At 28.3% G+C, this 23,846-nt stretch overlaps 1 protein-coding gene and 1 non-coding gene across 2 annotated transcripts; both read left to right on the plus strand.

The window, feature by feature from the left end:
* The first annotated feature begins 2,277 nt into the window (after positions 1-2,277).
* LOC107171040 (band 7 protein AGAP004871) lies at positions 2,278-22,008 on the plus strand. The gene is made up of 7 exons (XM_015521272.2): positions 2,278-2,566; positions 16,109-16,218; positions 16,335-16,407; positions 16,480-16,562; positions 19,914-20,173; positions 20,277-20,457; positions 21,022-22,008. The coding sequence occupies exons 1-7, from the start codon at positions 2,476-2,478 to the stop codon at positions 21,172-21,174; spliced, it is 951 nt and encodes a 316-aa protein (XP_015376758.1). The 5' UTR covers positions 2,278-2,475; the 3' UTR covers positions 21,175-22,008.
* TRNAI-AAU (transfer RNA isoleucine (anticodon AAU)) lies at positions 14,061-14,134 on the plus strand. Its single transcript has one exon. It is a non-coding gene; the product is annotated as a tRNA-Ile (tRNA).
* Positions 22,009-23,846: the final 1,838 nt, after the last annotated feature.

Raw genomic sequence — 23,846 nt, forward strand, 5'->3', positions numbered from 1 at the left:
TGAGGTACCTATTGATTTTGACGGAATTGAATATTTGAATGAAAAATAATTATATTCACTATTTTAATTCCAAACATGGTTATCTATTTACTTTTATTTACAAAATTAAATTTCAAAATATTTAGACTAATGTCATAACTCATAAGCATGTTACAAACGCATACCCAAATGCATACATAGCATTTTGGACTTCGGTAAATACAATATATAAGTATATGACCAATGAATACGTATAGTACACGAATCACAATGCCTCTTAAGTCTACATTATATTGTGTATTTACCTAGTCGTAATGTCGTATGGGTTATCAAATGGTGGACCGACCGGATATAGGTATATAATATGTACTATATATACATTATACAGCGATACGGACCACGATCGTTTTTTTTTAACATGACCTCAATGTTTGCGCAAATAAATTATTATAACATATATACAAGTAGTTCCTATAGGCTTGTAAGACGATCAAAAAAAAATGTTACGGTTGCTTGTCTTGATAAAATCATTTCTGTTATATAATATCAATTTTTTGCTTAAAAAAAATTAATATTAAAACTATAAGTACCTAACTCAAAATATTTTATTTTTATAGCTTATAAATAAAGATAATATTATTAACTAATATAAAAGAATATAAAAAAAAAAAATCATTAATTTGTATTTTTCTAGATAGGTACTATAGATGCTTTACAGTGTCTTTAATCCTTATGATATACTTATAGTTATATATCTACAAACAGAAAAAATGTACCCTACCTAGATAGGTACCTAATAAAACTTAAATTTTTTTAAAACCTTTTTAGGTTTGGGGTGTCTTTAGACAGATTCCATAATGAAAACTCATTGGACCACTGGAATTTTGTACTTTGCTTAGATTTGAATCGTCTTTAAATTTTAAACAACACCTAAATACTTGGTCTACAGTGAGTGAAAAATACATTATTTTGCTATGAATTTTGAATTGTTTAATTAATACTTGAAGAACTTAAACACGATATAAAAATAATTAAATTGTAATATTATTATACCTGCTTAGTGCGGTTATGTTTAGTCAGAAGTGTATTTTTCGAAGTGTCCATGTGAAGCAGAATACTTCACCTCCACATAGTAGAATTATAAACCAGGCCAAATTAAAATTCAATAAAATAATACGTTTGATGTTTCTACAATTTATGAAAAAATGTATGACTAAAATAATGGGTTAAAAAATGTATTAGTTTCCTGTTTTGTATATTTTACTCATAATATTATTATATTGTCATGCTTAAGTACCTACTGATATAAGTACAGTACATATGTAGTTAAATAAATAAGAATCTATTATGGTAATATGGTATAACATGTGGGTAGCCGTAGCCTTATTAATTTAATACTAATGCAGTACTTGAACTTTATGACGTGTTGGGAGCAGAGTAGGTACTTCTTTAAAATAATACTTCAGCAATTCAGCATGAACGACCCCTTATACCTACCGCTGGCGCTTTTGTTTTTTTTAACGACACTGTTTTTTAATTCTTTTTTTATTACTTTATAATAATATATAGGTAACGTTATATTATAATACCTAAATGCGAATAGGTACTAGAGTTTAAGTAAAAATTCATTGGCTTATTGAAATTATTATGAAGCAATTATAGGTAGGTACCCAATTATCTTTATAATCTCGACAGGAAAATTAAATGCAAAAGTATACAATAGTCGAGTATGAATAAATAAACGGAACATTTTTACATTTTAGGCACACGAATTATTGACCGGTTATGAAGTAGCTTCAGTACCCAATATTCGTTTTTTCCTAGATCAATACTATATGCCCTTTTCCAAATGATGGCGTCCACCTAGTCGCTCTGTTCCGTAATATATTATATTTATTTTGAAATCATGCAGGTACCTAATATGTATATAGCCTTTTGGTCTATTCGAATCGATTTTACGGCTTGATCTCATTAATATTGTATATGAACGAAAAGACGAGGACTGTCATTTCCACACCCATCGCGGTTAAGTTTTTAAATATTTTAGACGTTCGAAGTTTCGAATGGTAACTTTGCGTTTGTGTCCTATATATACTGTATAGAGTCACGCATGTCTATAATACATTATAGTCTTCGCATGATAATAATTATGAAAATAAGATAATACAAATATAAAGTAATATAAAATATATGTCTATACGTGTTTTGAAATATTCAAATATATAATAATATACAATATTAATTATGAATAGAGAGAACGTTTTGGTCTTCGTTTGATTACAATTGAGAGTTTTGGATTAGTTTCTTATTGTATAGTATCTAGTGCTTATAAGCGGATCAATTTTTTCGTTTGCTATTTCGCCGCCGCGTCGTATATGACGTGTAGAGTCGTCGCCGCGAGTCGTCCCTCCGAGTCAGACGCGGAAAGACCGCCGGGTGAGAACGGTTATATTTTCTACCTGTCTACCCGGTTACACATTGCACGCAGCAGCAAAAATGCAAAATGCAGACTCGACTGAGATCATCGACTTGGCGAATCACGTCGACACGTCCAGAACCGTGGACCAAAGACATCGCATAATTGGAGGTTAGTATTTTATTTGGGTGGGTAGTTTTATTTCTTCAACTCGAATTTCGTGGATACCATATGCAGCACATTTATTCACTCGTCTTAACTATTTGTTTCACTGCAGAATTGATAAACAAATAGTTCAGTTGATTGAATAATTCGAATGCCTATAATATTATTATATTAACAGTTTTGTTGGTATTATTTAAGAGAGGACTCCACACCCGATTTATGTTGTCTCAGTGTTACAAACGTGTAACACAGCAAATTTACGATTAGCAGTCCACGTTTTATTTCGTTAGCTTAAAAATTAGAGTGAATAGACCTATTATGAAAGTTGATGGTAATAACATTATCTGTGTTTTGTTTGGTGTTTTTTTACGATAATTCAGTTTTTAAATGATCAATGAGCATTTTTATTTTACAATTTATTATACGCGCATAATTCATTTGTAATCTGAATTACCGTAAAAAAAACTTTCAACAAAACACAGATAATGTTCTTACCATCAAGTTTCATAATAATGCGGTCAATGCGGATGTGGCGTCATCTTAATAATCTGCCAATCTGCAAGGTATCTGCTGATATGTGGAGCTTTTTTTTTTCTAATTGAATAGACGTAAAATTACTGTTTGATAGTAATTGATTTGATGGTCGAATAAATAATAAAAAATATGTACATTGTACATGGTGCTAAAAACAAGGTAATGAATCAATTATTTATTGATACGATAAGTGATTAATATAGGTACTGTGTTAGGTATTGTATTTACAACTATTACTATTTACTACTAAGTACTGAAATTTATAATGTAAATCTATATTTATAGATTTATTATAAATATGTATAGATACATATACATAATAATGAAAATCAGCATGATTGCAATAGAAATAGAATATAGATTAATTATGTAAATTCGTTGCGATACTATCGATATGAGTAAAGTATCGATATTTTTTTTCAATACGAGTACGTTATGGTATCGATACAATATTTGATACTTTAATTGAATCGAAAGAAATTTATTTACTCGTAATTCGTATCGAATCGAATCTAATCAATTTTTACATTGTTATCGCTTATCATAAACCTCGCAGGCCAACCATAAAGCCGCAGACTTGTACAGTAATCGGAATACTTTTTAAATTATTTTTTTAAGTATTCAATACGGTATTTTGAGTATTTTAAAGAGTATTTTGAATTCTTTTTTAATGTCCATCACATTTTAAAAATAATTTAATTATTTTTCCGACATATAGAAATTGCTTTTGAACTTGTATACACGTATAATTATATACAAAATATTTTAGTTATTTATTATTTTATTTTCTACTGTTTTAAGTGAGACAGTAAGTCCTGCAGTCTTGAGGATGCTGGGGGACTGATAGCTACTTTTCATTTTTCTTCAAATTATAGCATACCCCTTTATTATATTCATCAAGGAATAGGGCTACTATTAAATTAATTTGCTTAATTATTCAACTTCATTTAGAGTCCAACTTTATTTTTTTTCCAATTCAACCTCTGGATAAGACGATAAGAGTTATTATAAATGACTTCAGAATTTCCCTATAATAAATAATAAATTAATGGGTGTCGGTATGTCTATTATACTTAAATGTATAAAGTATAACCTTTCCGAAAATAGATCCTAGTCATGTTACTGAATTTGTTTCTAATTTATACCTAATTGACAATCAGATAGATGTGTATTATTATTGAGATTATTATAATATTCATTTATAAACACTGAATTGAAAAAAAAAATATTAGATTTTGAGCGGAGCGATGAATATATATTGATTTTACAATGTTGCGTGTTAACTCAGTAGCTTTTTCGATCGGAAAGAGAGTCTAGTTGTTGCATTGGGGGTTCAAATTTGAATTTCTCAGTAGTTTTCAATAGCTCCGGGACAAACAGAAAAAAATTTAAGGAAAACGGTAATTTTCACACAAAATCGAATTTTGATATTGGCGTAACTCTAAAAAAAATTACTGAAGAAATATGACATTTTTACTGACTGTTTATACTGACATTTTCTATATTTGATAACATTTCAAATTTTTTTTAAATATTTTTAAGTTATTTATATGAATAATGCCTAGTACCACTTTATATTAATAAAGTTATCTCCCCCATAAGTTAAAATTAGAAGTAGTGTCACTGGTCGCTCTTTTCTCTCGTGTTTTCACGTCTTAACTATCATTTTGTAACTATCATATTTACTTATTATATTAATTGTATATAGATTGTAAATTTTCTTTAATTAATAAAAAAAAAATTATTTATATAGACATAGGTTCTCCTTATTGAAGTACATGGGTGAGGTGGCTGTAAGTTGTAAATTGGGAGACTATTGACCAGTCCATTAAAAATTATGTTCGGCGCCACTGGATAAAAAAATAAAGTATAATTTGAGAATCAAACCTAAATAAAATGTGAAACGTGATAAACAAAATATAATACATTTTATATAAAATATATTTCTATGAATATTTTAAACACAATAAACGACGGACGAAGTCACGAGGTCGTTTCGATTTATCGTCGTTTCGTATATTATCTAAAATTGTAAAATTAGATAATTGTCTTCGATTTTCTGATCGGATTTTACGTAGAAAACATATCAGTGAATTATACTATTCAAGTTTTCATGAAATATATTATATTCATTTTAAATAACGAACAAATTTTAAATTTCTAAATTTTTGTGTTAGTGTGTTACCCCTTTGTAAACCATTGCGAAGCACAGTTTGGGATCCACTGGGTTAGGTAACTAATTATATCATACGACATTCACCTACATGGCTGAAGAAAGATAAATATTTTTAAAATTTTCCAGATACTTAATTTATTTATTTTATAAGTATTCAAAAAATAATTTTTTTATTCACTGTGTCTGAACAATATATTTTTTAAATTTGTGAAAAATATGTTAATTTCATTAAAAATTAAAGTTATAATAAGTAGGTATAGGTATTTATATGATGGCCGCGTCGCGGAAGTAATGCGAAAGCGGTGTCATCGGTAAAAAACAGAAAAAAAAGGTAGGTATATTATTCTGATACACTGTACTTAAAAGGATGTCTTACCCGCATGTGTTATTGTCTTCGTCTCACACGCGTACGGCAGGTAAACTTTCGTTCACCAGTTTCAATAGTGTGTTGTCAGTTTTGATATTACAGTGAATCAACCTATTATAAAATCAAAATTTAAAGGTTAGAAGACGTCTTATAGTGTTAATATGTTAGAATATTATCTAAGGCACTTAGGTTTTCATTGATATTATGATTTTTAAGATATAATCGTCAATCGATATATCGATTTATTGCTTGTAGTTAAAAGCAATAGCCAATGGGTATTTACAAATTTTCAAATGATGAAGAAATTAATAAAAAATACCTAGTTTTGTATTTGTCCTCCAACGAATTATATAGTCTCGAAATAAAAAACGTAAATAATATTGTTATAATAGTCCTTAGAGAATAGTAATAGGTATAACATTTTTATGTACATTATCGGGACATCGGGTGTTGAGTACCTGCTGATTAGAAAAACCTAACAATGTACTAACATTTTTAATAAATTATGGTAGTTAGGTATTCTAATTCTAATAGATACCTATAGTTATATAAGTAACAAAAATAGTTCGTACTGTACCAATGCATAAATAGAGTGTCTACTTAGCTTAAATTTAATGCAATCATATTATCTACCATACTAATGTCTATAGTAAATAATAATATAGGTAAGTATACTAGGGTCTGTTTTTGTTATTGTTAAATAACACGTCACTGAACTGCCAGTGTAAATTGTAAATGATGACCTGTACTCTTCTGTAGATTATGGTGACCATGTTTATAGAATAAAAAAACTGGATAAATAAAGATATTTTGTCGTGACACGGTACATGATGCTTTAGAACTAGAAGGGAAAATTCCGTTTTAAACGTCTCGTTTGCGGTATAACTGGTATAAGATATGTTATAAGGTTATAACCTTGTGTCCGTACATATTTACTATACTGCATGCATCTATGCATAATATTAAATATAAAGGGATACATAAGGGACATGTCTTATTTTATTTTATTTATTGTGAGACAGTATTGAATTCGGAACTTGATTTTAATTTACATTATTGCTGTCCCTGTTATAATGTATGTAGCGTCCCAGCATACAGGAGGGCGAACGACTGGTGTTGAGGTATAGATGGATTGAGGGAAATAAGTATAACAACTTGACTTGTGATTAATTATTATATAATATTTATTTGATTACTATGTGAATAAAACACTATTACTGAACGCGAATGATTTAATTAAAAATATTCTAAATCCAAAAGGATTAATTTAGAATGGTGTCTGGCGTGAAGGTGCTTGCACTGACTCTGATGGGCGGTGGCTCACGTCTGCTTTTGGTCTATTCGGGGCTCTCCTATATAGTCTTAACCTCCGCGTTTCCTCTCCTATCGATAAGATAAGCATGTGTCCATGGTCTAATCGTGCAAATGCGTACGTTTGTATCACTATAGGATACCGTAGCATCCCACACTCGTGCGGCCGTTCAGTTCACATCCTGCTACTCGTGACACACGCGTAATCTCAATAAACCGATGCCCTAATTAGGTAATTAGCGGGACGTCAGTACATAGCGTGTATACCATTCCCGAGATCCGAGACTAAACTTTTCTCGCCAACAATTAAATAAAAGCATAGTTAAATTTGTACCTTATAAATATTGTCGATCTGTAAACCACCAGTGTCATAAATTGATGGCATGGCAATATGAATTTATTAACATGTTTGTGTTTATACTTTTTGTATACTTGTATATAGGTAGAATATTCTTTTTGCATTGGTATTCTATTTTACTAGTCCGAGGTCGCGAAAATAGAGTATAGAGTGTAGTTTGCTTTTAATATAATTTGTATACAATATACATGTACACCTGTATACAATTGAAACAATGTGTCGATACATTATTATACTTGTCATAATTCTATCAATTATGGAGACAATAATTCAATTTCCTGAAATCAATGAAAAAAGTTCAAGCAGACCGAGTTTTTATACCATTAAAAATTAAATTACCATTTACCTGCAGTATTAAAGAAACAATTTAAAAATTAAATTTTCAATCGGGTTAATTCTATTTCATGAGGACTTAGTCAAAGTAATCAATAATAAGTAAAAAGTAAGTTTTTATTTAGATTTCAAATGTATTTTGGTAATAAGTATGTCAATGGACAATATAGGCATGAAGAAAAACTTATTTAAATATCGGGTAAATAAATAACGAAACCTGTAACAGGTAGTTTAGTATGGGCGACACGCAACATATCGTATAAGTCTTGACTAATGACATATTATATATTATTGCCTGTTGGTCTCAGAATACATAACATATTGATTAACACAGGGATGTAACTATGGGGGTTAGTGTTGTTAGTATAGTTGACGGCTGAAATTCTAATATAAAATAATTAATTTTTAAAGTTGCACAACTATTTTAGTATCTGACAAATTATGATTGTAATGATTTTATACATTTTTACCGCAGGTTATCATAGATATCTGTAAGACACTATCACCACGTATACATAGATAGTATAGGTACTTTATTATTATTACCCACAATATTGTGGACGTGTCTATCTGATGTCGATTGCTAATTCAGGGCAAAAAAACTGTGCATTTTAAAATAATCTTAACTTACTTAATAATACCATTAAAAGCCTACGTCTAGCCTTAGATAATAATTTTATCTTTAAATTTTATAATTGTTCAATTCATTCTAATATTAAACCACTAATTAAAACTAATAGCACACTATTGAAACTGGTGAACGAAAATTTTCCGTCATACGACTCATAGCTAGGTATGTTAGACAGGGACAACATATGCGGTTGCGACATATATTTAAAATTGTTTATATTTTATGAGCTTATAAATTTAAGCTTTTAAAGAAATCCCCTTATGAAGAGTGAAGACTATACCTCTCATGGATTTATAAAGTAATTCATGGTGGATTAAACCAGATAAAATATTATACATAATTTGAGCGAGAAAAGTGTTGAGTGTTTTTAAATAACTATTGCCTATTGATACATATTTGATATAACTAAGGAGGTTCTTTATAGGAAATATTATTTTCATAATTTGTTTTAGCGTTATAAAATGATTTCCTTATACATATTATGACTATCTACGTTGTGATTAATTTGCATAAAATTGTTTTCGCTGTTACATCACGTATCATGCATAAAACACGAATACATATGATAAATAATTATGTCTAACTTCGTGAGTTATGAAGTTGGGTTCTACCCACATATAGTTTTGCTAACGTTTACAAAAAATGTATTGTACATCTTTCATGATTTGTGTTGTCATTTTTATTTTAACTAAATACGAGATCCGAAAAAAAAGAAAAAAGAAATCTAGAGAATATTGAATAACATTTATCTGTCTGACATTGGGTGTATAGTGTACGAACTGATTGGATCTTATCCAATAGAAATATAGTAGGTATACATGATCATACTCGAGACGGGAAAACTTTAATTAGTAATTACTATTTAATGACTGTAAACGTAAAGGCTGATTAATAATATAGATAAATCAGCTGGCGCGAGTGTTTGGTATATAAATATAAACATTTAAGATTCTAAGTGGATCTCATAAAAAACTTGAGTATGTAATACAATCAGTGGCATAATATGGTCATGTATGTGGGGGGGGGGATTAAAATATTAACTCCCCTTCACTAATAAAATGTTGGTATATATCAATATTTTATAGCACCTATAAGTAAAACAACTTTGATCCACATAGGTGCACGTATAAACAATTATCATAAATTAATTATAAATCTTCAAAAGATTATAACTTTGGAAGTAAGGACGACCGACAAATTCTGATTCCATCATACCTGACCTCGACGAAGTTTTCAAAAATAATTCCAAAAATCGCTTGGAAATTTAACTACATTGTTATGCATTAGGTAATTCAATACATTATGTGTTTGTGCAATAGCTATTATTATATTTATTACGAAGTAATCATGTCATCTTAGTTATGTACAGTTAGCATAGCATAGGGGTCGGGTATTTACATAGGCGCAATTTCAATAAAAAAAACTAAGGGTGCTTATGCTATGCATTTTGTCATTTTAGTTTTATTGATTTATTTTTTTTATAATATTTTAATAAGCTTTTGATACACAAGCTTGATCATTATTTGAGGGTGCTTATTTTAAAATTGGGGGTGCTAATAGCTCCTAAGCCCCCCTATTTTTGCCTATGGTTATTTATGAATTATTTCTATGAAATATTCAAATAGGTAACAGAATACTCAATACTTATAAATAATAATTATGTACGTACCTATAGTTAAATAAGTACTTAAATATGGTTTGCCAATTTAAAAAAAAAAAAACGTTATGGGAGATACGCACACTGCACACAAATCCCCCTCCCCGTAATTACGCCACTGAATATATTATACATTTTGATATTAAAATAACATACCTAACTTTAGTTATATTTTTATGATTAGAATAATGTTGATATTTTATTGTTCTGTATTGAAACTAACTGTCCTTACTCAAATTATTATTTTCTTAACTATATACCGTATACCTACACAAAGATACTTTCAAAATATTCTTAATTTAAGTTATATACAACACAGACTTATTCATGAGATTCTATACGGTACCTATACTGACTTTCATGTAATATTTTTGCAAAAATTTCAGACAATCTACTGAATTATAAGAATTACTAATTTATAATAGATACATACCTAGAACCTATAAGTATAAAATAATATAATAGAGAATAGAGTCTGACCGATGCTTAAATGTATGTGTTATATACACAATTACTTGACAATTTGACAATAACTTCGAACTTATTAACTTACAAATTCTAAAAATTAACTTACAATTACTTACAAATCGAGCTTTTAAACTTAAAATTTGTTCCGTGTAATTTGGAAAAACTCGGGGGGCTAGTGTGAAGTTAGCCCCTCCAAGTTAATTTTGACAATTACTTCAAACTTACTAACTTACAAATCATTACATTTTATTATATCGTATTAACTATTGTATGTATTATTCTCAAAATTGAGCCGTTTTCAAAAAAGTCACACGATTTAAAATTATAGTTAAATAAGGACCAGATTCTATACAAAACAAATTAGTGATTTATTACACTCAAAAAATAATGTTGAAGCTATTCATGTTATTTTATTATTTCAAGTGTTTAAAAATATGTCGCCATGTTGACACACATACGACTATTATAGTACGAATACCTATCAATAAAAATTATACACGCTATTTGCAATACTTGAATATTTATTATTTGATTTATGCTCCAATTCTCGACATAATATAATATGTTTACATTAAAAACTGAAATAAAAATATTCCTTTTTGTAACATCAACACGTAATGTAACAACATTACCAAATTAAAAAAAAAAATAAGGCGGCAAGATTAGACATCGAATATTGACGAATTAGTACAATAATTGTATATAGTTATTGCCAAGTAGGTACCTATCTAAGTCTAGACGAACAAAATATTAACGATTCAATTACACCAAATCGATGTGGAATTATTTTAGTTATCAATTATTTATCAGTCTATTTATTTTTTACTATGGTATGAAAATAGTCAGAGGTTATTAGAACGTTACGATAATACAGTATTAATGTATGATCCATAATAATTAATAGTATATAATCGTAGGTGAAGTACCTATGGAACTAAATCATCTATATTATTTTTTCAATCGTAATGGTGCAACGCGTGGACTTTTTTAGTCGGATTAATGTTTCTTTGTTGGTGATTATATTATATAAATATTACTAACGTGCGGAAATCCGCGTCACATGATCTCTAATTCAATTTAATAGGTATCATTTCCTTGCTAAGAATATTGCTCTAAATATTTTTATGTAAATATCAAATGTGAAATATTAAAAGACATTGTGATAAAATCTAGTAAAATATTGTTATTGTAGTTAGGTTAACTGAAAGAGCTGAAATATTGTAAAAAACGTTTAGATTAATTTTTCTACATCTTCTATTCAACAACAATTCTGAAAAAGTCACTTGATTAGTGAATAGTGATGAATGTATTGATGTATAAAATTAACGTTTTAAGAGTATGAATAACAAATTATTTATCATAAAATATAATCTCCTTGTATTATATGAATAACATTAAGTGCCAGACCGACTCGGTTAACTTTTATGGGGAGGGATAAGCCTAGAATGTTTCGGGTATCTATATTTAAAATATATCCTAAAAAAACTGACTAAAACACTAAAACAGTTTAGTATTAAAGTTTTAGGTAACCAAGCAAATTAAATGTGTACGTGCGTGCCACCAATCACCATTGGCATGTGTCCTGAAATGTCGCTCTAGATAATTGTCCGACACCAATCTAGTCGAACTTTATTGGACGTAATTTTTTTTTTTTATTAGGCACGTCTGCATCGATTGTTTAATTTTCGATGCCGGTTAGGTTAATGAAAAATAATTATTTTCATTCATTATGAACTTTTTTTTATAGGTATGGATAATTGTAGTTTGATTTAACTACATACAAATCTATAGAATAGCGATTAGGTACGTGTATGTACAAATCTTAATTTAAAATTAAAATGTTTGATTAAAATTTCTACAAATGGTTTAAAAATCCCTAAATGTTCTAAAAGAATAATGAAAAAATTATATTATAAATTAAAATTGTAAAAAAAATACAAAACAAAAACTTCTTATTCTGATTCAAAAATATGTGAAACGTGTATGTTATAAAACGAACATTGCGTAGTTTATTTCGGAAAACAATGCAGTTCCACAAACGTCGACTGCATCTGAAATAGCCCACTCTCTGTCCTTGTCAAAACAATATTATACTTTTTCGAGTTTTTCGCATCCGTTGACATGAATTACCACCAGAAAAATTTGACGTTGCATAATATTACGCTTATATTATATTTATAGGAGACTACCCGTGGACGACCATGATGACACGTGTCAGTCTTGTAATACATTTTTACTTTCAATACATTTTGTAACACGAGTACCTATATAGTCTACATAGTTCACTGTTCAGTTGTCAATATAGACTATATATATATAATTAAGTTATTTGAGGAGATACTTAATTGCATATACTTTACGTGTACCCTCTCGTGAGTTATTAAACTTATAGTTGATATATTATATACAGACACTAAAAAAACCAAATGAATTGTATTCAAAACCAAATATTTTATCATGACAAAATACATTTATTTTGTCCTGCATTTTATCATAAATTCGCAAATCGAAAATTGTTTTTAAATCTTATTAGAACATTTTAAATGTCTAATATATATCTAAATATAGCCAATGTATAAAAAAAATTATATAAACTCAAGAAAATTAAAAAAAATATTAATATAGATAAATTTTTGGTAAAAAATCAGAACTTAACAATTATTCGTCTGTGAAATACAAATAATTAACAATGTATAATCAATTTCGTCAAAAACTGATTTTATGTAAAAAATTCGTTGATCCTAATTGTTTCTTTATTTAAAATGTTTTCCTGTTTATATTTTAATACTCAGAAAATTCTTTATTTTTAACGGCCCCATTGACCCAAAATACCAACTAGATTGAATTTTCTATAATAGTAGGTACCCTGCAGGAAACATCCCTCAAAGTTGAAAATCAAAATTTTACTGCTTTAAAATGTGTTGCATTATAGGAGTTGCATATGTTTCTATATGCTTTCGATTTATAGCAGATCAAGCTAAAAATCCAAGTCGTACAATGTTGAGTTTAAAAATTAAAAGTGCATATTTTGCATATTTCATCAATTTGAAAAAAATAAGAGTATATTTCTTGATTTTCATATGTTTATCATGTATGTACCTATATATTATAATATATTTTTTAATTGATTTTTTTTTTATCTTAAAATTGTTTTAAATAATCTTTTATAATAATGTGGTTCAATAAAAAACAACTTATCAGGTATTATAAAAAAATATATTTATTTAGTATTTAACTTCAGAAATAATGAAAATATATTTTTTAAACTATTTTTTCAGTTCAATTAAATGTCAATTGACATTTAAATGCCAATCAGTTATGCGCCGTATTTTAGTGTTAAATAACATAATTTTTTTTTTTTTATGTATTAATTAGTAATACGAAATCATATGTTTTTGAATAACGATATTTGATTAATATTTTCCGTATTCATAGAATTTGTTTTCCATGTTTCACAGTTTTTCAAGCATATTTTATAAATTTTGTTGTGCATATATTGCCTTTTTTAGCTCCTATAACTTCCAAACCCCAATTATAACTTATGAGTTTATTACACACTAAAACTAAAGATAAATTAAATAATACATATTCGCCAAACATTCAAACCTACAGATTTACATTCATTGCTACGCTCAGAATCTAATAATATTAATAAAGTTCACAAGGGCCCATTAGCTCAGTTGGTTAGAGCGTCGTGCTAATAACGCGAAGGTCGTGGGTTCGATCCCCCCATGGGCCAATAATTATTGCTCCTGTTTTACGTCATTTTTACACTTTAAAAATTTATATTTTTAGTATTATATAATAATGTATAGTATAATTAGCTATCCTAAATATGTATCTTATTATTCTCTATTTTTTTTTATCAACAAATTTCTTAAGTCGTGTTGAAGTTTCTTCAGTTACTATGGGTGAATTCTTCACTATGAAATTTTTTACACTTTGTTAATGATTATTCAATTAACACATTGTTAGAGATGATGAATTAAAAGTTCATCATACAAATAAAAAAAGTTAATCATTCTATCCTCTCCAGTAGGTGTCGAGTGTTCCTTCATCGTCATCGAGTCGCTGTAATGTAATTGATTCAATTTAAGTTCAATGGCAAATCATTAGGCATCTATGAAATCGATTCTGGGCGTACGGAATACGGATAGCTTATAAAACTAAGTTTATATTATTAAAATATTAAGTTAAATTAATTTTTTTGAAAACGCTTATTGTTGTAAAATCAATAAATTCATCGCTCCGCTCAGAATCTAAAATTAAAATATAGAATTATATATTCTAAACTCCCAAAACCATTTAAGGATGATTGGATGGTTATGGATGTAGTTGAAACTGTAGCAATTAAAACACATGCATTTTGTTGAATTCGAATAATTTATTCTCATGAAAAAATATATATATATTATACACATAGGTTATTTACAAATACTTTTCATACAACATTTTATTTGAAATATTTGATTAAATGTCAGGGTTTTTCATATAACAGCCATTGAAACTAGAAGGTATTTTTTCGTTCAACGGTTTATCATTTTGCAACATATATGGGGTAAATTAGAACATTAGAAGTGTTGGGTATATTGATTTTATTTTAATATTTTATGTTGTATAATATTATTTTTTATAAAATATTAAAATATGACCGATGAGTGTTCTGCTAGGTAGCTTGTATAAAATATTAAAATTAAATCGATACCTCTTCTCACGATAGGACGATAGGTAATTCGGTAAATCGCTAGTCCGATGTGTCTGCAGTGCAGTGGTGGCGAGGACACGGTGGAGCATACTCTGTTTGAGTGCTCTGGAATGCCCTCCGTGACCCTCTGTCCACTCAGCTGGGGCGCAAACCGTGTACAGCCGACATACAGGTCATAATTTGCGAGCCGCCATTTGGCCAGCTTCCAGCAGGCTCGAATGAAAAGTCAGCTATATTAATTAACGTGGAGGAGTCATTTCGACTGTTCTATGGGACGGTCGAACGCATCTTCTCACTCAAGAAAGAAGAGGAGCGAGTTCGCCAGGCCACTGAGGTGTGGCGGTGAGATCCTGACGCAGAATCCGGATGTAAATCTAGTTGATTAAGCAATTTATTGTAGCCGAAGGTACCTAGAGAGGCAGAGCCTCCCAGTATTGTACCCCCTTAACTTGAAAAATGTTGTTGTAATATTAGTGAGTTGGGGATTGCCCCACCGTCTAATAATTGCTGATGTAATTGTAATCAATAAACGATGGGAGTCAGAGGAGAAGTAATGCTAACGCGGTTCCTTTTTTGGCTCTCGATACAAAAAAAAAAATTTAATTCGGTAAAATGTTTGAACTTGGTAACACTCAATAATTTGTGTTATTTTCGATCAAAGTATATTTTCATATTAACATCATCATTCACCACACATTCAATATTATACATTAAACAATAGGTAGGGGTAGGTAATAACCGTATTGGTATATCTATATAGATAATTATGTATAATTTACACGAGATACATTTATGCACTTATTTTGTTTTTGGCCGATTTGTCGATACGTTTGTTGTTTGATTTGATTCTACAAATGGGTCGAGGGCTTATCATATCGGTCATCGGTTAAATTATTTTTGTTTTTAAAAAGCTTTTATTCAATCTGTTTCAAAATAAAATAGTAAGAACAATTGGTATTATTTTATAACTATTGCAATAATTATTATTTAATCTTTTTCATTTTTCAGCCGAGGATAGTGAGCCGACCGATCCAGGATTATGCGGTAAATTTATGACGGGATGTGCTTGGGCACTTGTTGTCATCACGTTCCCGTTTTCTCTATTCGTCTGTTTCAAAGTTAGTGAGCACTTTGAAATTGGAATTTACGTCAACACAAATCCTCTGTTGCACATCATTGCTTCATATTATAATAACATTATAATATATAGTATTTGTTTGATTGTCTCTGGCAGGTAGTGCAGGAGTACGAACGAGCTGTAATATTTCGTCTGGGGCGTCTGGTGTCGGGTGGGGCGAAAGGGCCTGGTGAGTATATATTAAATATGTATACAAACACACTAAATTATTTACAAACAATAAGCGATTTTCTCTTTCTAGGTATATTCTTCATTTTGCCCTGCATTGACAACTACGCGCGTGTCGACTTGAGAACACGCACGTACGACGTGCCACCACAAGAGGTATCGTACAATATAAAACATAATATTTTAATATCATATTTTTATAGTACCACTATCGTTAATATACAATATAACATTATTATATTGAGTCCATCATGCGATGGAATCGTTAGGTAATTATTATAGATAATTCGGATAAACATATATTATGTATAATATATACATATTTAAATAGGTGTACTGTATAATTATATATACCTATTATAGAGTATATAGAGACTATAATATAATGCAAAGGTATAACCATGTTTTTTTAATAAAAAAAGGTTATTATTTTAGAACTGAGAACCAAAAAAAAAATTGTTTTGATATTAAGAAGGGTTTTCAGAATCAGGTGCCTACCATTTGAGTGGGTTACGTCAGTGAATATCGTAAACATTGCAGTTAGGCTATAATAGCAAGTAAGTAGATTTAAGCACAGTTAAAATTACCGAGTCTTCGATGGAATCTATATACTACTAACTGAATATTTGCCTGGGTGGCATTTTAAATCTTTCTAACACTAATAGGTTATCACCACTTTTATGTTTTATAACAATTAAGTTTATGTTATTAAACACTAGTACATTTAAAAATGTTTTATAGGACCAATTTTGTGGGTTTTAGCTTAAAGGTGTATAGACTTTATCTAGTAAATTTCGTAGGTTTTTATTGATCCAAAACCATATTTAAATATGATCAGCTCGTGGGTTAATAGATGGAAAATTAAAATAAACGAAACTAAATCTGTTCAAGTAACATTCATGCTACGAAATCTAAATTCTCCACCTGTTACGTTAAACAATCTAACAATTCCAAAGGCAGACGAAGTTAAATATATTGGTCTAACTCTTAATAAACGCTTAACCTGGAGTCCACTCATAAAATTTAAATGTAAAACTGTTAACTCCAGACTTCATATTCTTAGACCACTCTTAAAATCCAAACTTTCCCTTTCCAATAAACTTTTTACATACAAATCAATAATTCGACCAGTTTGGACATACGGTATCCAGTCATGGAGCACGGCAAAACCATCAAACACCAAAATGCTTCAGACTTTTCAATACGACTAATAACATCTTTTTCATTGTACTTCACAAATAATAATCTACACAAAGACCTAAAAATTCCTACTTTCAATCAATTAGCAAAATTATATTACTTTAAATTTCATACCAACTTGAACTCTTATACTAATCCATTAATAAATCAACTTTCTTTCACTTCAATTCCTGGTAATGTACTTACGTAGAAGACGTAAAAAGACAGAGGCCTAAAGACATACTAAAAAAAAATTTAAAAAAAAAACCTACGATACTGAAAAAGTACCCGGACGGGTGGTGCTGCTGAGTGCCTGCCCACAAATGTTAAGTTCTCCTGTCAATTATCAAATTTGCTCATTGTACATAATAATATGTTGTATCGATTGTAAATTATTTAAAATATAATAATAAAAAATATTTTTTATTGATACCTATTTAATTTTTTATATTGTGATATCGTACTTTAAAAATTAAATATTAATAAAACCCTATGAGATGCACTATATAAAATTAATACATTTTATAATACTTTTTTTTTATTATTTATTTATTTTATATTTTTTAAGCAATGCATACGATTTTGTTTTATATTTATGGTATAAATCAATAATTCAATTATATATTAATTTGATTTTTAGGGGATGGAAAGAAATATCAACTTTATCTTTACAATATTAGATTAATATCATAGGGTTTTTAGGTTTAGTTTTAGTGTGTAACTTAGCAGGAAAAAAACAATTAATACAGGTGAACAAATATAATTCAAATGTTCATTGTATAAGTAATTATATGAATGATATGATATCGAACAAAAATAAATTAAAAAATGACCTTTAACCAAAATAAAATAGGCGTTTATTAAATATTAAAACAGACATTTAAAATTTTTCAAAATATATAAACACATAGATGGTATTTTTTATTTAGTACTTAGGTTATAAGATTCTTATAATGGTAGAGTTATTTATTCAATAAATTATATTATAATTATTTTAAAATTTTATTTTTTTGCCGTAATTTAAAAATGAATAACCTTATACAAAATTGCATCATATATTCCTATTAGCATATTAAAAATACATAATTTTCAAAATATTTTGACTCTGTGGTATGTATGGCTGTACAATTTTTTTTTATTTTAAATTTAACACAAGGTTTACTAATATCTAAAAAATCTGGAAAATATAAAAGATCACTTTTTTTTTATTGACATATATTTGAATTTCAAATTTTGAAGATATTATAGATAGATATCTTGACAATAAGAATTACAGTTTTAGCTTATTTTGTTGTTATACAAAAATATTATTCATTAATCAACACATATATTATTCTATTTTATATCAACAGTGACATTTTCATAATATTTAGATTAATTTTAAGATATGCCTTTTTATACTACAAGGTCCGATCCTAAAATTACACCGTTCTAAGGTAACTCTTTATTGATTTAAAGTTCACAACAATTATATATTATGACATAAATATATTCTGTTACAAATTATAATGAAATCAATGTTTTCTGTAAATATTAGTTCAACCTTCGGTAATACTAATAGTAAAATAAATTACTATAATATAAGTGATATAAATATAGTATAGGTACAATATATAAAATAAAAATATAGAGATACCTACTTAGTTACCAGTTTCGTTCACTCATAATTGTTTTTGCATGCAATGATGATTTAGTATATCCATTTAGGTTAGTGAATAACTCAATGACGACTGACGACTGAGTAGGCGTGTACTTGCCTACTTATTTTTTATTTAGTCGTAATAATATTTATCTACGTGGTAGTAGATGTTTATTAAGATCTTGAATTTTAATATGGATCATAAACATTAGATTTTTGAAGATCCATCAGTGGCATGTTTAGCATTACATTTTTGGAGAGTTAAACTCTTAACCCTCTCCTATATACGCCCGCTCCTTTTTTTACAAGATTTACAAAATCATTTTGAATGATTGAAAGTCAAATGAATATATAGTCAATATATTTCTGACTGCAGTGCAGTGGTATGATTTCCATTCATCGTATATCTACTATTCTAATAATATTGTTTCCAGCACATCTTTTTCCAATTGCAGGAGTTAATATATTTTTATTTCAGTTTTTTCTTAATATACTGCATATATATACTGTAGATCGCGGTGGGACCGTGTTCCTAGTAGGTCACTCACCAAACGGATACCAACTCAAATAACCTTTATATATGTTTACGAAGTATTTTTTTTTCTTTATTTAAAATAAACGATCTATACTTTATGGGTACAATAGACTTATGTGGTTAGAAGGTTTACTAAGTAATGCACGATGTTTAGGTTTTGACTAAAGATAGCGTGACGGTGTCCGTGGACGCCGTGGTATACTATCGGGTGTGCAACGCTACGATATCGGTAGCCAATGTGGCCAACGCTCATCAATCTACTAGGTTATTGGCTCAAACCACGTTGAGAAATGTCTTGGGCACTAGGCCGTTGCATGAAATTCTCAGCGATCGAGACGCCATATCTAAGACTATGCAAGTGTCGTTGGACGAGGCCACAGAGTCGTGGGGCATCAAAGTAGAACGGGTGGAAATGTGAGTTCTAATATTCTGCATTGATAATTATTGTTCAATGTAGGTATAAAATGTATACTACATAATGATGACACTTTCGTTCACGCGTGACAAAACATTTCAGCAAGGACGTGAGATTGCCAGTTCAGTTGCAGAGGGCAATGGCGGCGGAAGCTGAGGCAGCCAGAGAAGCTCGAGCTAAGGTCATCGCTGCTGAAGGTGAACAAAAAGCATCTCGAGCCCTTCGCGAAGCTTCAGAAGTTATAAGCGATTCTCCGGCTGCTCTACAACTCAGATATCTACAGGTATGATTTTACCGAATTATATTGGCGTTTTTGTTTATATTTTATACCACAATTATATTTGTGTTACCTCGGTATATATATATATATATATATGATTTATAATATTTGTTTAAGTTTATTTTATTTAGTTATTTGGCTATTTGGCCTGCACCATTGTATACATTTCGTTAAAATAGCGTATAATTGATGATCAAAAAACACACGCTTTCAATTTTGTCAAATACCTTATGATTTTGATTTTTATTTACGGATATTGTAGTATTATATGTATGTTTTGTTTTTGAAACATTGAAATCGATAATACTTTTGTGTTTTTATGTAAAGTATTTTTTTATCTTAGTTCTTCCATTTATTTTATGTTACTTTTTTCTGCTGTATTTTCCTTAATGCTTATTGTATATTTATAGATAAGAATATACATTTTATAAATTATATATTATGTATATATTACTATTCATAATATACCTATTTTGTATTTTCACAGCTATAATTATTGTCGTAAAATCATAATATTTTTATTACTTTTATTAAATAATCATAAATGTATTTCGTTTTATTTTTCAGACATTGAACACAATATCAGCTGAAAAGAATTCTACAATCGTATTCCCACTGCCAATCGATATTATTTCATTTTTTACGAGACCAAGAGAATCACGAGAACCACGAGACCATCGAGATTCAACAAAATTAGATGTGCAAAATATAAGCAGTTAAATTTATACTAACCACTGCCGATAAAAATGTAATTAACTTATGTGAATCAATAACGTTCTTCATACGTGTTATGTGTATCGAACATATATAATATGTGTAGTTATCTGTTTAAAATACATATTATCTATTATGTATTAGATACTATTATATCAACACAATATTTTCATTATAACTTATAAGTTATATAAACAAAAGGCAAGAATTCGTAATATAATAATATGTATTAATGGATAGTACGCCGGCATTGATTTACTTTTAAATGATATGGAAAATATTGAAAGACAGTGCATAATATGTACCTATTAAAGTTATTATATGTATAATTAAAATGTTTGGGAACTAAGTTATAACATATTATTTCATCTATACCTATTCATTTTTCATAAAATTTAATTATATACCCAATACTGAACTAAATTTGTATTTGATAATCATAACATTTCTATTTAAAATATTCAAAGGGGTGGATAAGTGTTGATGATAGGGTATATAGTTATTGCAGCTTCATTAATACAAATGTCTTGAGACTAAATTCTAACAATTCATCAATCACCATAATATGTGGAAATGTGGAATGATATCATACTATAGTATATCTCATAAAATATTATCATTACTATTTAGGTATTACTGGTTATGCTGAATATTGATGTTTGTAAAAATCCAATTAGATTATATCTATCGTGAATGGAAAACTTTACTCATAGTCTATAATAATTTAAAATAAATATATAAGATATGATTACAGACGGCTACAGTTAATTTTGATTTTATTACCTACATTATTATATCATAGATTTATGACAACTAACAATATGCACACGTTTTATTAAAACTCACTTAAACATAAAATTATATAAATTATGTGTTTGTTGTATTTAAATATTTTACTAATATTAAAATATGTTTAATAATAATTTGTAACTTTTTCACAGGCTAATTAAGGTTTAATTTTATTACATGATTCTTATGTACGTGTCTGGAGACATGCTGCACTATATATATATATATATATATATATATATATATATATATATATATATAAATTCAGTGTTGACCTGTTATAAAGAATATTAAAAATATATATTTATATTAAATATATTATACTATATGCATAGTGCATACATATACATACATAAAAATTTATATTTTCATGTACATTATTTTTAAGTATTTAAGTTGCAAATGAATCAAATATCCGCAGATACTAGACATTTTCACTGAATGTTTATATAGGTATTTTCTATATTTGATAAAATTTTCAAAATATTTTGATTAGTTTTGAGCTGTTTACTGACATTTTAATTTTTCAACTTTTTTAGTTTTTTTTTTCTATTAATGTCTATAAAAAATTATTTGTTGGGTAGTAAAGCTTAAAAATGTAATACAAGGCCCCTAACATATTGTTATAATAGTAGTTGAAAAAAAAAGCATGGTCACAATTTTTCTTTTTATAAGCATTCAAAGTTTGAATTTTGATAAAATCATGAAAATTCGCAAATTATTTTAAGCTAGAAATTCATAAATAATGTTCTTTTAAATCTAAGATTTGAAATTTAATTCAAGATTCCTCATAAGTTTGTCTTGATTGACAAAAATGTATTTATTTTGTCACTTGAGTAGTATAGAAATTTCAGTGATTAATGTTCATAAATTTACATTAATAATTTTTAAAAATAGTTCAAGTTTAATAAATACCAAGTCCAATATGACGCATAATTAAAATTTTTATAAATTCATTCTTAAGGACAGCTATTCTCCTTAATCTAAACATTTTGATAACTCAGAAATAACTCGTTCATAAGTATTAAAACATATCTCAAAAATTTGAAAATTTTGCTTGTAGGTAAATATATTTAAAAATAAAAATAAAAATTCAAATTATTTATTGTTTAAAGAACAAATGAGAATGAGGCGCTACGGTGCTTTTTGAACCGTGAAATAAGAAATGCATAAGTCGAAAATTGAATAATTTATATACTGCTATAAAAAGATAATAGACACAACTGACAAATAGTACAATTGTAGAAAAAAATTATAATTATTAATGGTCATATTAAAATGTGTTCTTACATTACACATGATCAGTCGATTTCAAGATATATTTCAAGACCAATAAATTCCGAGTTGCAGTTTTCTGGTGCAGGTAGTGTGACTTTAATAATTCATAATAGCTGGTTATAGGTATTATAGACTATAATAATTAATAGTCGATGTAATAAGTAATAAACTAATAACAGTAATAACTATAATATCAATACGTATTTGATCGTGGATACGTACCTATTTTGCCTATATATTACGCCGTGCCACAAAATTATATTATCAAACCACGGGAATACGGGATGGATAATTAAATACGGTATTACCGCATTGATTAAATGAACTTAATCTATATTCAATCAATGGTATTACATAAAACTTCAGTCGGTGTCACCCCGAAGTTCTACTGACATCGACCTCTCTCTCCCGATACCTACAACAATACTTAAATTTGACATTATTATTAATTTCATTTTTTCTATAATAACTGTCGATAACAATTTTTTCACTAGGCCTAAGATATTGAGGATTTAATCCTACCGATTCGTCATTTACCAATTAAAAAATATTGAAAATACACAGTCACAATATTTTTATAAGCATTTAAGGTAAGAATATACTGAAAAAAT

The sequence above is a fragment of the Diuraphis noxia genome, unplaced genomic scaffold, assembly GCF_037042655.1.
Source record: "Diuraphis noxia isolate RWA-SAM2 unplaced genomic scaffold, SU_Dnox_SAM2 contig0002, whole genome shotgun sequence".
Taxonomy (NCBI): Eukaryota; Metazoa; Arthropoda; class Insecta; order Hemiptera; family Aphididae; genus Diuraphis; species Diuraphis noxia.

What these genes read in the sequence shown, in the direction of transcription:
- LOC107171040 (XM_015521272.2), top strand. Translation starts at nt 2,476, where the DNA reads ATGCAAAATGCAGACTCGACTGAGATCATCGACTTGGCGAATCACGTC. An exon ending in AAGACATCGCATAATTGGAG is followed by an intron (nt 2,567 to 16,108) that starts GTTAGTATTTTA and finishes TTCATTTTTCAG; the next exon opens with CCGAGGATAGTGAGCCGACC. An exon ending in GGGTGGGGCGAAAGGGCCTG is followed by an intron (nt 16,408 to 16,479) that starts GTGAGTATATAT and finishes TTCTCTTTCTAG; the next exon opens with GTATATTCTTCATTTTGCCC.